The sequence below is a fragment of the Buceros rhinoceros genome, unplaced genomic scaffold (genome assembly GCF_000710305.1).
Source record: "Buceros rhinoceros silvestris isolate BGI_N320 unplaced genomic scaffold, ASM71030v1 scaffold18244, whole genome shotgun sequence".
NCBI lineage: Eukaryota > Metazoa > Chordata > Aves > Bucerotiformes > Bucerotidae > Buceros > Buceros rhinoceros.
This window is the reverse complement of record NW_010406695.1, coordinates 33,633-49,358: the sequence shown is the minus strand read 5'-3', so window position 1 is coordinate 49,358 and position 15,726 is coordinate 33,633. Positions and strand designations below refer to the sequence as shown.

The 15,726-nt window shown below is 41.7% G+C and overlaps 1 protein-coding gene across 2 annotated transcripts in view; it reads left to right on the top strand.

Moving 5' to 3' along the window:
• STRBP (spermatid perinuclear RNA binding protein) overlaps window positions 1-15,726 on the top strand; it is a 31,479-nt gene that overhangs the window by 3,017 nt on the left and 12,736 nt on the right. The window contains exons 2-9 of one of the 2 annotated variants that reach the window (XM_010134223.1): window positions 727-944; window positions 4,313-4,478; window positions 7,108-7,252; window positions 12,614-12,708; window positions 13,125-13,220; window positions 13,970-14,081; window positions 14,573-14,670; window positions 15,131-15,242. In XM_010134223.1, coding sequence (XP_010132525.1) covers window positions 727-944; window positions 4,313-4,478; window positions 7,108-7,252; window positions 12,614-12,708; window positions 13,125-13,220; window positions 13,970-14,081; window positions 14,573-14,670; window positions 15,131-15,242 — 1,042 coding nt within the window. The remainder of the gene's footprint in view (window positions 1-726; window positions 945-4,312; window positions 4,479-7,107; window positions 7,253-12,613; window positions 12,709-13,124; window positions 13,221-13,969; window positions 14,082-14,572; window positions 14,671-15,130; window positions 15,243-15,726) is intronic. The other variant, XM_010134224.1, reaches the window with a different exon arrangement.

The following is a 15,726-nucleotide window of genomic DNA, read 5'->3' as shown; positions in this document are numbered from 1 at the left end:
GGGGGGGAGTGGGTGGGTTAATGAAAGGACAAGATGTAGAAACTCCAGTTCTAGCCACTGCAAAGAGAGTCATGCATGCTACAGGTCGTGTCCCCATGTTGTATCCCCCACAGCTGTACGTGGGCGTATGGAGTTTTATCTGGTCCTAGAGCCAAGTTCTCTCCTTTTCTGATTTGTGACTGGTGCAGACAGTGTTGCAGCTTCCACTTACAATGGACGTACCAAACCAAAGATGAAATTCAGCTTACTTAACTTGAGCTGCCTGTCGCAGCTAACCAGTGGTCTCGACTTCTGTAGTCACATGCGGGTGGATGGGGAAAAGTACCTCTAAAGCACAACTTACCTCATCCTGAAGAAGACATAAACTCTGCTCCAGATGTGCCTGGTAGACATAAACATGAACTGCGCTCCGCTCTCTTAGTAGCCAGTAAAAGGGTTCTAGAAGAGTTGAATTTGGCATGAAATATAAGGAACCATATAACCCACCCACGGTCTTACGTGTTTTACCAGCTTAATGCTGATTTTTGCACTGGTGTGGGCTTTATCTTTTTTCTTTTTAAAACTGATTTAACTAAAGATAAGAATGCATGATTGTAAGCACTGGTCGTCATAAAACACTTTTGTACGTCTTTCAGGGAGGATTCCCCATTTAGGCAATGTCTTTCTATTGATAATCCAATAACTCTGTTCTTTTTTTTCCCCACTCTGTTTCCCACTTTGTAACAGAGATCTATCCGATCTTTTGCTAATGATGACCGCCATGTAATGGTGAAACATTCAACCATTTATCCATCTCCAGAGGAACTTGAAGCTGTCCAGAACATGGTATCAACAGTAGAATGTGCCCTTAAACATGTCTCTGACTGGATGGATGAAAAGAACAAGTCTACAAAATGTGAGGGTGATGTGGAAGCAAAGGAGGAAGCTGCAGAAAGCAATGCCAAGTGAGTGAGTTGAGCCTCATAATGTGTCACTGTGCTGCTCTGAATGGGTTCCTTCTAAATAGTCGTAGTGTTACTTGATTCTGTTGCGTATGAATGTTCATAGCAGGAAGTGGATATATTTGGACTTCTTGAGGTGGGAGCACATGGGGTGAGTGCAAGGAATAGTAATAAGCCCAATGTGGGCAGCAGTTGCTCTCTGTTTCGTTATTTATTTTACTGTGATGCTGTAGAGTTGCGTTTGGCTGACAAACTTCTCAGCAACATTAAGCGAATATAAGTAAGTACCTACCAACTACAGGCAAGGGCCTGTCCAGGTTACAGATTAGGAAGTGAAGCACCAGGAGACCAACAGCCAATTAGTCATGACTTGAAAAATCTGATTTCCAATTCTCTGCTCTTCCTGTGATATAATACTGCTCCTGTGAACCTTCTGGGACTGAAGCTGGTTCTGTCTGTAGCATAACTCGCACTAGAGATGCAGCCAAAGCACTCTCCGGTTCCTTCCAGTGATGCATGGAATATTAAGAAAGGCTGCTGCTACTTGGGCTTTGCCCAGTAAGTTCTGATCTTAAAACTGATAAAGTGTATTTTTCATATGTATTTGTTTTGTTTTCTGACACCTTTTATGGCAGTGAAAGGTAATCTTGTGAGGCCTTTTTCAATTTTAGCTGTCCTGGTAAATAATATATATGTAAAGTGGTTTACTTTTTGGGATGAGGGAAGTACAGCCTACTCTAGCAGTAAGAGATGGACATGGAGACCCCGTATACTGGAAACTTCTGGAGTAAGGTACAATTCAGTGCAGGTCACGTAGGAAGATCTAACCCCAAATCAGGAAGATAATATATGTTTACTGGCTTAATAAGCAAGAGAGAGTGATTACATGGTATTTACCAGCTATTCCTAAACACATAACGGTGTATGTAATATTGTTTCCAGTTTTATCATGGTGATGTGGTTCTTAGTTATTTCCAAGTCTCTCCTGAATTGAGTAGCATTCAGGAAATAAGGTGCAGTCCTGCTCTACCTCACTCCCTGCATGGACTTCCACTTAGAAACATGAGATGTGCCACTCGGAGGAAATCTGTGTGGCTGGGAGGAGCAGAAGACATTCAGGGCTTGATCTGGTTTCCCTGCACTGTTGTGATTCTGCAGAGAACTCGAGTTCTCTGTGTACCAGTGGTGTTTTTCCACAGGTTTCTTTCTTAACATTTAAGCTTGTCTTTGATGATCTCTAGGATAAGGTTGTGGGCTTGGGAGCTATAGAAGGAAACTGCTTGCTCTGCATGAAGTTTAAATGCAGCACCACCTACATAGAATCCTGCTCCACACAGGAACGGTTCAGCCGCACGCAGACCAATCTACGACAGACTTGGAAAAGCACGCATGGCAGTGATCCCTCGTTTTGGTGCCTGTGGCTTTCTGTGTTCCCTAATAAATATTTAACAGACACAAGTCTGATCACTGGCATTTTTGTGTAAAGCTGAGCTGTGATATGGCACTTTTTTGGTGTGAAACAGTTTCAAATAGGAATAGCAAAACACTTGAAATCATGATTTTTTACATAAATTAACGTATAAATTGGTTTAAGGCAGCATGATTGTACTGACACCACAGGAAAATTGTCATGGATTGATAAGCTGCTTCTCCACAGATGGACAATTAAGTTCTGTCACTTCTCGAAGAAGGAACTGAAGCTCAGTGTTTTGCTGGAGAAAGGTCTCTCTTGGTACATGGTGTGCTGTTTTGGTGGTGACTCTCTAGCATTGCTGTTGACATTTTTAGGTGTCTTCTGATGTGGCTAAAATAGATACAGGATGGATTCTTAATTTTTTTTTTTTTTTCTTAAAATTGCGAGGCTGCAGTAAATGCTGTTCAGACAGCTGTCCTTGCTGTCCCACATGTGTGTGCGGGGTTTTCCCACTCGTGCTCTCTAATAAATGTAGAGTGCAGTTTTTGTAAACATCACTGTATTACACATATAAAGTAGTTTGTCTATTTATGCATTTGTTCAGGACAAATTATTTCACTAATCACTTTACAAGCTAAGAGGGGCTTACACTGTAGAAAAACATATAACTTAAAGTATCTTGATGCTGGTTACAAACCATGTTTAGTGGAGCTCTGCATTTCTCATGTACTCGTGCACCCAAGTACTGTTAAAGGAGCGCAGTACCAGGGTGGAAGTTGAGATGTTGTTTTCTTTTGTACCAGCTTTTGTTAGTTTGCTTCTGGCTGTTCCAAGGACAGTGATTGCCACTCTGTTTTCTGTGTCACTCCTTCTTTTCTTCTGCCTGTTGTTTAAGCACTTGTTCCTGCCTTTCCATTTTGAATACACAGATAAAGACAGTGCAGTTATTAGGTGAAGGTACTTCTGAGCGAAGCTCAGGATCTATGTAATAACCGTCAATCACAGTGTGACTGGTTTGGGGGTTTTTGGGTTGTTTAGTGAGTTGTTTTCTTTATATCCAGTCCCTTCCTCTGGACGGTAAGGCTGCTGTGAGCAGGGATGCTGCCTTTCTGGCTGAGGTGGTACCACCGCCCTGATGACGTTCTTTCTGTGGGTTTTACAACAGTGATGTGCCAGTAGCTGGTGCCGCAGGGTGTGAGATGCATCATGTGGCGATAGCTGGTGTTTTATCTCAAAGGTGCATATCTGGCATTTTTCTTGATGTTTTTAAGCAATCCTAGCCTACTAAACTACTGCTTCTTGCAGTCTTTCAGCACTCAAAACTAAAGTATTCTTGTATTGCTTCAAAAATTGTTTACTGTGGCTCTTAAATGTTCCCCTAAACTTCAGCTGGAGAAAAAGAACTAGTAGTCTGACCTCCCTTCCTGTAGGCTTCAGTGCTGTTGAAGAAATTGTGCCTGAAAGAACTTTATTAGCAGCTTTCCTGACGTGTCGGTTTGTAGTATGGGCTGAAACTTGACAGGCTAGTTCTACAGTCTGAATATATGGAACAACTAAAAGAAAGGCTGAAAAGGTGTGTCACCATGTTAAAAGCTGGAGTATCACTAAAAGACAACTCAGATCACTTCTGGAAACAGCAGTTCTGCCAGAGAGCTCCTCTAGGTTAATTATTCTACTCTTCTGGTAGATCTGCAGATAGTGAATTAGGGCTTTTTTGTGCTTTGTGACTTGACAGGCAACTTCCCGTGTCTGCATGGATTGCAAATCAGTGCTTCAATTAATTTCTTCATAGGAGCTACTTGCATAAAAGGAGCCTGTGCTTTTCTCTGCTCAGTGATCCACCCTTCAGCACAGTCATCAATCCCATCTGTTCATCTCCTCCCTGTGATAGGATAATGCAATTATTTGGAATGTGTGAAAATAGCATTTTAATGACTCCAAATTGTTTCATTTCCAGGGATCAAGGTGGTCGGACGTTGTGTGGTGTTATGAGAATTGGCTTGGTTGCAAAGGGCTTGCTGATAAAAGATGATATGGATCTGGAGCTGGTTCTCATGTGCAAAGAAAAACCCACAAAGACCTTGTTATGTCTAGTTAAAGACAATCTCCCAGCTCAAATTCAGGTGAGTTAATTTAGGGTAGTCCTCTAACAATGGTGGATAGCACTGCAAGATCTGGGTATTTTGGTAAGGGCTGGGATTCGTTCCAGCCAACAAGACAAGTGATACAGATTAAAGAAAGGTACTTTGAATCTAGGGCGACGTCTAAGGTGTGTGACAGTTTAATGTGGTAACCTGAAGCAGCTATTCACAAAATTTAACATCTTGTTTCTGTTGTTGACTACTCCTTGTTTGTGATGTCAGTTTTCTTACGAAGGCAGCTAACCTTTCTATTTGGGCACTAACCTAGCTGATTTTTGCTCTCTGATCCAAGCTCTAACGTGAGCTAAATAGCAGTCCCAGAATCCTCCCCTGCTCGAGCATGTGAGTCAGTCTGTGTTGTCATCCTTTGCCTGGCCCTTAAGTTCTACACTGCAGCTGCTTTGCTTTGCTTGGGCTGTTCAGAGAAATGCCTCTGTACTTCTAAAGTGAGAACAAGTCACTTTAGGTGGTCACTTATTTTAGCTCATATTAATCATGAGTTTGTAATTCTTTTCACTTATGGCTATTTAATGCTGATGTTGGCATCCATAGGCAGCGCTCACAGCTAGTATTGGTCTGTTTTTCAAGCAGCTAGGGATAACTCCTTTCTGACAGAGTTCTGATCTGAATAATCAGTCCAGCTTCCAGACTGACAGACACTGTTGCTGAGAAACTATCCCTGAGGTATTCCACTGCAAGTGCCTCTCTCCAAACCATGTCCAAACTTAATCTGCTTTTCTCCTGATCCGCTTTTCTGCCTTGTGTTTATTTCCACATAGACAGTTTGCATTTTACCATTCTTAACAGCTGTTTGTTCTCACTGTTCATTTGTTCCTGTAAAGGGTTTGTTTTAATGAGAATGTAGTGCCTGCAGATGTGGCCCTATCCATAGCTGAAAATGCTAAGGGTCTGTTGAGAGTAAAGAGTAAATTTAACTTATCTGTAGTGAGGTGAGAATGGTTTGAAGGGATAAGGTAAGTCAGCATATGCTTCAAAAAAAAAAAAAAGAGAATAGCAGACTTGATGTTGGTAAGACATGAAGACTGCAATAAATTCAAGGGGCAAGTAGGCAAGATCCTCTGGGGAGGCACTGTGAGGGAAGGGAATACAGAAAAGATGAGGGAAGAGGAATCTGCCTCATGAAACAAGCTACAACTATCACAGGCATAAAAGGAATTAAGATTCTGCAGATGCATCAGCCACAGGAGGGAGTAGGTGGTGTAGGCCCATTAGTGGACAAAAAGAGCAAATGAGGTACAGAGATCTTAACAGCTTCTACTTTGCTTCTTTGAAGGCTACAAGTGAGCAGATGCTTAGATGTTTTCATCCCAACAATAAAGGAGCTTGAGGAGTGCAGATTGCAACAGGGAAAGAAGTTGGAATAGATGTTACATACGTTCTAACCATATGGTCTTGCTGAAACCAACTCTCAAACACAAGAAGTGGCATTAGGACTCTGCACCATCTGTGGTTATCTTTGCACTTCGGGACATTGAGAGAAGTCCCAAAGGACTGTTGAAAGAGCTGCAGCTACAGGTCACAGGAGATAACTCTGATACAATGTATGCTAACGGAACAAATTATAAGGCAGTTGCAGTATTATCTACAAAAGAAATCTAAGCAAGCAATAAAAAATGTATTGAAAGCAATTTAAAACCCACTTGATTTATTGGCATGCCATCAAGAGAGGAAGGTCACGTTTCCCAGGTGGCGTTAGGGATCTCTCCTGGGACTGGTATGAATGAATGAAGTGGGTAACAGGGTTGTCTTGCATCCAGTTTAAGTGCTCTGTGGAAAAGAAGTGAGAGGGATGGACAGACAAATGGGAGAAAATCAGTTGAGTGAGAATGAGCACCTAGAAAACCACTTAACTGAAATGACCTGGTTTGGAAAACATGAAGACTGAATGCAGGTATAAGTTTTAAGATAGTAATGGACATTTCTAAAGGGTTAGTGATTCAGTATCTCACATGATGACTAAAGGTAGGACGAAAATCATTGGAAGTGTAGCAGGGAGAATTTTTGTTGGCAAATAGGTCATCCAAATGGTACATGTGGCTAAGAATCAGAATAGGCTGTTTGGAGAGGTGGTGGAATCTCTGCCGCTAGGGCATGTAAGAATATCTTGGGATTGGTAAGAGATGGCTGAGGTGTATCTTGTCATACTTCATCGCAGGTATATGAACTATGTGAGCTGGTGTGGCTCCTGCACCAACATGTGTGTTTGCACTGACAGTTACAGTTGTGCTGGTCATACTGCATAGGAGAACTTTCACACTGAGAGGCAGCAGAGCTGCAGAAGTGTGTACTTAATAGGACAAACCTCTGGTAGTATTTTGCATACTAGCAGCTATGAAATCATCTTCTGCCTTCATTAAAAAAAGTCATAATATAGTGGAACTACTCGGTATTCTCATTCAAGTTGCTGCAGACCTTTTTTCTTAAGCACAGTACTGGGGGGTTTCTGTTTTTAATGAGGGAGCCAAGGCCTGATGTGTTACTGCAATGTCTTGTAGGCTTCTCGTTAGTTAAGAGGCATGTGCACATACAGAGATTCTGCGGTTTGTCAGTTGACTGGGAGGTTCTTGAAATCTTTCTTGGTGACTTTCAGAAACTTACAGAAGAGAAGTATCTCGTGGAGGAGCATGTAAATGAGGCAGCTATTATTATTCGTAACACAAAGGAGCCCAAGCTAACTTTGAAGGTGATACTTACATCCCCTCTCATTCGAGATGAAGCAGAGAAGAAGGAAGGAGGTACACAGAGCATTTAACTTGTTTTTAAGACTGTACTATCTAAATGCCCTGACTGTGCAGCACAGGGTTCACTGGGAAGTGGGGTTTTTGATTCTGCATCACGTACTAACTAGACTGGCCCTTGCCAGGTTACGTCATTTGTGTCTTAAAGAGTCACTTAATTTTCATGTGAATATGCATAGTTTTCATTTGCAAGCAATACTCCTACAGTGTTAACTGTGACCTACAATTAGATCCTAGTTCTCCTTTCTTTCAGACTCAGTAGTTAATTCTCGAGCATCCCAGCGCTGCACAGTCGTGTTTTCAAATTGTCAGTCAAGTGGGATTGGTTCGTAGTTTCTTGAAAACCTCATAAAATTGTTTCTCTTTTTACATAAAAAACCTTCTTCTGCAAAGCTGGCAAGTATGTTGTCCTGGCCGTCAGTTTTTATTAGTTGATGATACGTGTGTACGTTTCTAGCTTTTAAGAATTTCCAAACTGGATATAATTGAAGTTGCAGTGCTAAAATGCAGCACTTTTGCTCCTGAATTGAACGTTGTAGCTCGTGTCCTTAGAGCAAAATAGATGTAGAAATCTGTATCGTAGTTTCTTTCTGACCCTTCTCCCTAACTGCGTGACTTCCACTACAGCCAGTGGCCCTTGATACGGGAGTGTGGACTGGTAGTAGCCATGAGGTTGGAAAGCAGCCAAGAGAAATAGAGAAGAGCAAATGTAGCCATACTTCCTTCCACTTTAAAAATCCTGTCAGTAATTTCTGTTTCTGCTTCCCAAGCCTATCCCTAGAAACTTTGCCACTGGATGATGTCAGACCTTTGACCAACTGGCCACTCTCTGTCATGACAACCGAGGCAGCTGGGCCCATGTGGGCTAGGGAACTCCCTGGCGCTCTCTTCCCATTTCTAGACTTGCCACAAGTCCTTCGCTTCCTCCCTTCTCCCACATGAAATACCGATACAATGAGAAATGTTGGTCAGTTCGTTTTTGTTGGAGGCAATGGCAGGAAGGATCCCTTTTCAGATGAAATGGAACACTTTGGCAGCAGTTGGATGCAGAAAAATTTTACAGAACAGATGAATGGCAAAGAGTCCCACTTTGCAATGCCTGCTTATTCTCAAATTAGTAACTGTGCTCTTTTGCAAGACCATTAAAAATAAATTGCATATTACTGTAGTTGTTCTTCAGCTTCCCGTAAGATGCTGAGATCAGCCCTGTAGTTGTTTGCCGCTGATCCGTGTTCGTGAGAAGAGCGCAAAGCGTAGAACCAATTTTGATGGTAAAGATTTGTAAGACTCTCACAGGGGGATACTGTTTTGCATAAAGGCTTCTATCCAAGTATTTTCTTGCGAAAAGCGAAGCCGTTGTGGCAGTAGACTCTAGGGACTCCTGAATTCACCTCACGCTGAATTGAGGGCTTTTATGCTCTCTTATATTTAAAATGTAGGTGGTTCTATTTTGTTTTCAGTATCTTAAAATACTTTTCAAAATTCTGCACTAATTTTTAAAAAATTTAACATGGTTTTACTACCTCTCTTAGGCTGGTGTTACGTGTCAGTTCTGTACAGCTGATGAGGACAGTTAATAGGGTAATGGATCTGTTTTAAAGCCCAGGTTCTTTGCCATTGATTCATCACAAGTGCACAGAGACTTTATAACGGTATGTGAAACATTACGCAGGTGTCACTCAGTAAATTGAAAGGAAGGGGTGAGAATACTATTGCCAACCTTATTTAGGTCCCTTTCACTTGGATTCAGACTAGAAAAGTTTCATATTAAGGGAGAATATTCAGAGGAACTGTCTGGTGAAAACACCTTGTTCTCTAAGGACAGTACTGCCATGTTTTATCAGAACCCCTGAACAATGCCAGCCAAATGTAGATACTGTCTCTGCAGTTCTAGAAACTGTTGTGAGTCTACTCCACACATCCTTTTGAATGAAGGAGCTCCAAGTGCTTGTCAACTTGCCTTTCATCTCACATGTAAGATAGGCCATTGGGTTCCGGGCGCTCTGCTGCCCCTGGAGCCACTCGCAGGGAGCAGAGCCTGCGCAAAACTGACCAAGGTTTCCACGTTCGGTGTGATCAGCACTAATCTGTCCTCTAACCAAACCGGCAAGGTTAGGCGCAACGGACCTCGTTACCAGTGCTCCCATTTGTCCTGTAGGAATGCTGTGTGCCTTCATGCCCTGAGGTCAGAATGTATCGAAAAACATTCCTGGATTTCTCTTCAGCCCCCACCTCTTTGGAAAAGTGTTCATGTTTAAGATGTGGTGTTTGTCCTATTTTTTTTTGCTGCTCATTAGCAAAAATAAATAGTGGACCAGTGTGTGTGTGCGCATTTCGGTGTTTCTCACACATGGCTATCCATAAAGCTCTGCTTTCTCATGTTGACTTGAGAAGTCAGGCGGCACCTAAAATGTCTGCATTTTGCATCAGTTTAAAATTTAAACTTTTTAACAAACTGAATTTTTAGTCATAGTATCAAATATAAATTGGGCTTTCCAGACCAGAACCTTGTGGCTTGCAAATCAGTTGTTGTTACTGAGTGTACAGTAACAAGCGCATGTAATAAGAATGAATAAACAAGTTCATTTATCAAAGCGGGGCTAAAATCAACCCTGCTCCTTGAGCAGCTGCTGTATAACCAGTCTGCCTCTGCCTGCGCTGGGCAGATGCAGCCAGCGATGCGCCAAAGGTGCCAAGTGCCTTTGAAGGGGCAACGAGCCACGGATTGCCCTTGCCTCTGCGGGGAAGACAGCTCCTCGTGTGGCTGGCTGCGAACGAGCAAAGCTGGCAGCTACTGTGTGGAGAGAATACCTACAGCAAGTGGGGAGAGATTCACTGAAGGATTGGTTCTGTGCTGCATACTGTGAGCTCACGTCAGGGCTTTATTAACTGGTTATCAAACTCCTTGTATCATTGCCCTTGATAAAACCACAAGAAAAAAAGTGAAGCTTTGCAATTGCATTTGAAAATTTTGATTGGGTCTCACTTTCCTGACTGGCAGAGCATGAAGAAACATGCCATTCTCCTGAGGGTGTCGAAAGGGAGCCTGCTGCAAGCCGCTCGCCCTCCTCACTGCCTGGTCTCTTCATCCTTCTGTTTAATAGAATCTTGCACCCAAAAGTTGGCTGACTGCAACACCCGGGAAGGGTGCTCTGGACACTGGTACTGAATTGGCTATTGGCAAAATTCTCCAAGATATTTGTAATTTAGACCTTTGGAAATAGCCTTAATCCTGGAGCAAAAAGCATGATTCTAACTTGCTGAAACAAATCTTACGAGGTTTTTCATTCACCTGAATTACAGATGACACGTATTCTGTATATGTTTTGTAATTAAAAGGAACAATTAATTTACCTTGTCAATGGCTACAACACTCTTTAGCAAAGCCTTCTACTATGCCAAGTCAAAGTCCCTGGGCATTTAAAGATCCAGTTAATTGCAAAAAACTAATGAATTTGCAATCAGTCACCTTTGCCATTCTAATGTTTTAAAATAAGATTCTGATCATTCATTGACAGTAGCTGTTTTATACAAGACATGAGCTTTAAGCAGATGTTTATATTGTCCACAACAAAGTTTTCTTACAGAACTACACAGACGTTTTGTGGCACGCAGCTGTTAAATGTACATTACTGCTGAAGATAACAAAACTGCAAAGGAAATTAGAAGTAAATCTTGTGTTCCAAAGTGACCTTTTGTACTTGTGGAAGTCCAGTGCTTTGAGACTTTGCAGCTTTTATTTGGAAACACGCAAGAGGAGTGATTAATTCCAGTATTGTAATACTGTTGATGAGGGCAGTAAGAAACAATGCAAATATCTGCTGCGAAGTTCATTGGGGTTAGAAAATAAGCTTATAGCACTTCAGTCTTCTGCTGACAGCAGATCCAGCAGGTGTGACCTGCAACCGTGACCTGTCAGACAAGATACCTGGTTCTGTTCAGTTCTACACTGGGTTGGTTGGGTTTTTTTAGCCTTGGGCTCTTTTATCCATCATCTCACAATGTGCTTTTACCAGAGTAACCTTCTCATTGACTGGCACAGGAGGTGAAGCAGCTTTAATGTTAAAGATGCAAATGTCTTCCTGGATTTTGCTTATCTAGCATAGTCTTCAATTTGGACTAGATATTGTATTTCATTCAGGCCTGCACAGGTCCCAAGACCTGGAGAATTTATCACTGTGAAAAAGGAGAAGACTGTATTTCCAGATTACTGACTTTGAAATAAAAAGTAATAGTGTATTCGTAGGAAAATAACATATCCAAGGTTTTAGTTGAGCCACTGAGCCATGGATTCATTTAGTTCTTCCAATAAGTTCTTCTCATGTCAGCTAAAAACTAAAATCCTTTTAACCTGATTTCAGATATGCAAAATCTGTCGTTTGGACAGAGTTTCCAGAGAGTATGGATGTTGTTAACTCCTTAGGATAAAAAAAAAAAAAAAATCAGGGAAGAAAGGACTGATGCATAATGTCCCTCAGTACAGAATCGGATGTCATTGCGAAAAGCAGTTTGTTGCATGCTGGATAAAAAAAGAGAAGGGGGGGGAAGAAAAAAAACAAAATGTGTAAACCTGGACAGAAGGTCTCGGTGTCTTGTCTCTCAAATCCCTCTTTGAATTTCCTCTGTTGATTTCAGTTGCTGTTGGGAAGAGATTTTTACAAGAGGGGACTGAGTCTCTAAAAGCTTGATAATCTGGAAGCTACCAAATTTATTTCTTTCATATGTTCTGGTTATATGAAAGACTATTTGAACTGTAAAACTTCTTACTACCATTTCTTGTGTATTTCTTGCACTGAATTCTATTGGCTCAAACTGTTCACGCAAAAATATTTCAAATACCTTCAAAGTTTTTCTTTGGAATTCTCAACAATTGCATGGACGTAACTTCACTTTCTACCTATTACAATTTTTTTTATACCCCCCTAATAATATCTTCCTCTTGTCAAAAGAAGCTTGTCCCTTTGAAATTCAGTGCCACCTTTGTGCAATAAAAGTCACAAAGAGGGAATGAAGAGGAAAACAAAGCCTAATACAACCCAACAAAGAAAAAAAAAATCCAAAGTGCTATAGAGCTATTTTCTGCCCTGAAATGTGTTCTACATTTTTAATAAGATCCCAGATTGTCTGTAGCAGTGGCCATCTGTATTATTACTATTATTTTACAAGGAGTGAATGCCTTTGCTTCTATTGCACACGTGCACATTTACTACCTTTAATGGCTTGTTTAAATTAAATAACACAGTGCACTTAAATTCTGGGAGTCTTATTATCTCATTGAGATGCTGCCGCTCTTTTTGTATTGTGACAGAAACCCCTTGGTCAAATTGTATCTGTCTCTTTTTATCCCATTTTTACCAGTAGATAATGTTGCGATGAAAGATCCTCCGGACTTATTGGACAGGCAGAAATGCCTGGAGGCCTTGGCGTCTCTGCGGCACGCCAAATGGTTTCAGGTTGGCTATTTGTTCTTACCTTGTTGTTATTGTAGCCTTACGAGGTTTAATTTGAGACAGTTCTAATTTTAATGCCTCTTTAATTTCTGACTAGTCCCTAATAGAGCAAAGGCCTAGAATTCCGATTTCAGAGCTGTACTGTGTGAGGACAAATGTGACAGGTAGACAGCCACCTGGATAGAGTTGTCATGAGGCTACAAAAGCGAGCTTGACCTTTTGCTTCCTTTTTTATATGTCTCTCTAAATTGAAGTATTTTACTTTTATATAACTGGTTTTATTTTGCATGAAGCTGATTAAGCATTAAGTAGTAATAATTAAAAAAAAATCTAACCCAGGACCCTGTGCGTTTAAAAAGAAAAGCAAAATTGAAGGCCAGGTTTTTGCAGGTGTATTGGAATCATTCTGTTTGTTTTAGGCCAGGGCAAATGGACTAAAATCATGTGTAATTGTCCTTCGTATTCTGCGGGATTTGTGCAACAGAGTCCCCACATGGGCACCACTGAAAGGATGGGTAAGTACAGAAAGAGTTGAAGGCCACAGGGTCAGGTCTCAGATCTTCTGAGAATTGTAGCAGTGTCTGGACTGGAGAAAACCGTCTGTTGTACAGAACTCCTCCTTACACCCCCCTTCCTGTTACTCCCCACTAACTGTCACCTGTGTAGAAAAGTGCTCGTAGGAACAAAAGGGAATGCGAGTATTTGTTCAGTCTGTAAGATGGACAAGTACCATGGAAAGAGATGTAATGTTGTGGGCCTTGGACATCCTCAGGGGTTTGCCACAGAATCCCACTTGTTGCCTCCAAGTTCAGCTTCTCAAAATTATCCTGCTACTGCGGCAGTGCCGCTCCTACCAGAGGACACCATGTCTCATTAGCAGGTTTGGGGAGGGCCAAATGCTCTGGGTATCCCAAGAGGAACGCTCTGTAGGTCAGTGGAGACAGTGTTTTCCCTCGGGTAGAACCAGTTAAGCCTTTGAGAGGCGGAAAATACTCACGTGGCCTGGCTTTAGAAGGCTCCTTGTTTTAGACTTCCTGGGCAGTTAATGGAGAGCAGTTGGTTGTCTGGGAAGATGACTCATGGGACCTGGATTTGTTCCCTGCTCTGAACTGTCCTCTGGGATGGATGTCTCTGTCAGTTAGACCTGTAGTGGATTAAAAACAAAGTAAGCTGATGTGAAATATTCTTCCCCTCTACCCCTCCATGTTTAACTGCATCACAGTTACCCTTGTGTCCATACTAATCATAATTTAATGTCTTCTAGCCACTCGAGCTTATATGTGAAAAATCTATAGGTACTTGTAATAGACCTTTGGGCGCTGGGGAAGCATTGCGACGAGTGATGGAGTGTTTGGCATCTGGAATTCTGCTTCCTGGTAAGGGGCCAGATTAACTTCAGGAACACAAAAGCCTGCGGTGGAGCTAAATGAATGGTGTCTTGTTTAAAAGTTGCGTGGTTGTAACTGTTTGGATGAGTACTTCCAATGCAGCAGAAGTTATTGGGAAATGTTAGTTTTGCTTATAGATTAATCTCTCTCATTAAGGGGTTACAAACAAATTAATGTTTTCTATAGATTCATCAAAATCTACATTATCCAAATTATTTGGTTTTTTAAACCTACTGCTTTTAATTCATACTACTGCACACGCGCAGTCCTAACCTGCTAAATTCTGTGGCCATGGTTGCAAGGGAGCAAAATCTTGGGGTCAGCTTTCTTTTGTAGGATGTTCGAATCCCTCACTGGACAAGGGGTGCTTTTCCCACCCAGATGAAGGCTGAGACTAGCTGTTGCAATATCCACCAGCCCCCATTTTCATATTGCTTCTCATTTGCTCTCAATAATCTGCTTTGCCTCTCTCCCCCCAGGAGGCCCTGGTCTGCATGACCCCTGTGAACGGGAGCCAACAGATGCTTTGTCTTACATGACAGTTCAGCAAAAAGAAGCCATTACGCACAGTGCTCAGGTAGAAAACTTGTATGTCTGAGGGCCAGATACTAACAGTGAGGATTTCAGCTCATTAATACAATTTATCCTCTGCCAGGATAGCTTATTTTAGTGGTAGTCCAGGGTAGGTGCGCTATAAATGACAGTTCACACATTCAAGAGTTAAATGCGTGTGAAATCTCATCCTTGAAAAGGCTGGCTAACGTCTGTGTACCACGTGCATCCCACCTCAAGCGCTTATGGCACAGAGCCCTTGCGCAGGCTCCCTGTCAGTGTGCCCTGTGCTCTGTATTACAGAAATCAGTGTCTTCTAAAAGTTTAGAGATCAGCGTTTTCTGTAGCTATCACAGAAGATAGCTGTAGCAGCTGTCTTCTCAGAGAAGATGAGGGTTTGTGTCTACAAACTTGTTTAGAAACTTAGACAGCTGAGGTACAGTTGTGCATTAATGTAACTTAACGTTTCTATTGTCACCTTATAGCATGCCCTCAGATTATCAGCCTTTGGTCAGATCTATAAGGTTTTGGAAATGGATCCCCTCCCATCAAATAAGTCATTTCAGAAATATTCCTGGTCAGTAACTGACAAAGAAGGTAGGTATTGTTTGCTCCACAAACCACTAATTGGGCAGTAAACTAGGGGTTAATTAGAAGGGGTACAATTCCTGAGTTATATGCTGTGAATGCAAGGTAAAGGCTTTTCTTTGTGTTTAGTGTGGGGTGGTTTGTTTTTTGTTTGTTTGGGGTTTTTTTAAATATCTAATTGTTGGGAGAAAACCTGGAGGTTCTGTTCTCTAAAAGTACCAGCAGAGGAGCAGCAGTACAGCCAGACTATAGCTGATGATTTTCTTGAAGCACAAAGTCCTTTGAGGTCTGAAGAGTAAAAGTTGCGTTTATGATGCTTATGCTGGGGAAGGACAGACGGTAGACTGGTCACAAAGCATAGAACGAGTGTCCGTAGTAAGAATCACTCAAGAGTTCTTCCTAGAAAACAATATTCCTCTAATAAAAATAAAATTCCATGTATATCTTTTGTGAAAACAATACCACTGGAGTCCTTGCTTTAGATTAACTGTGG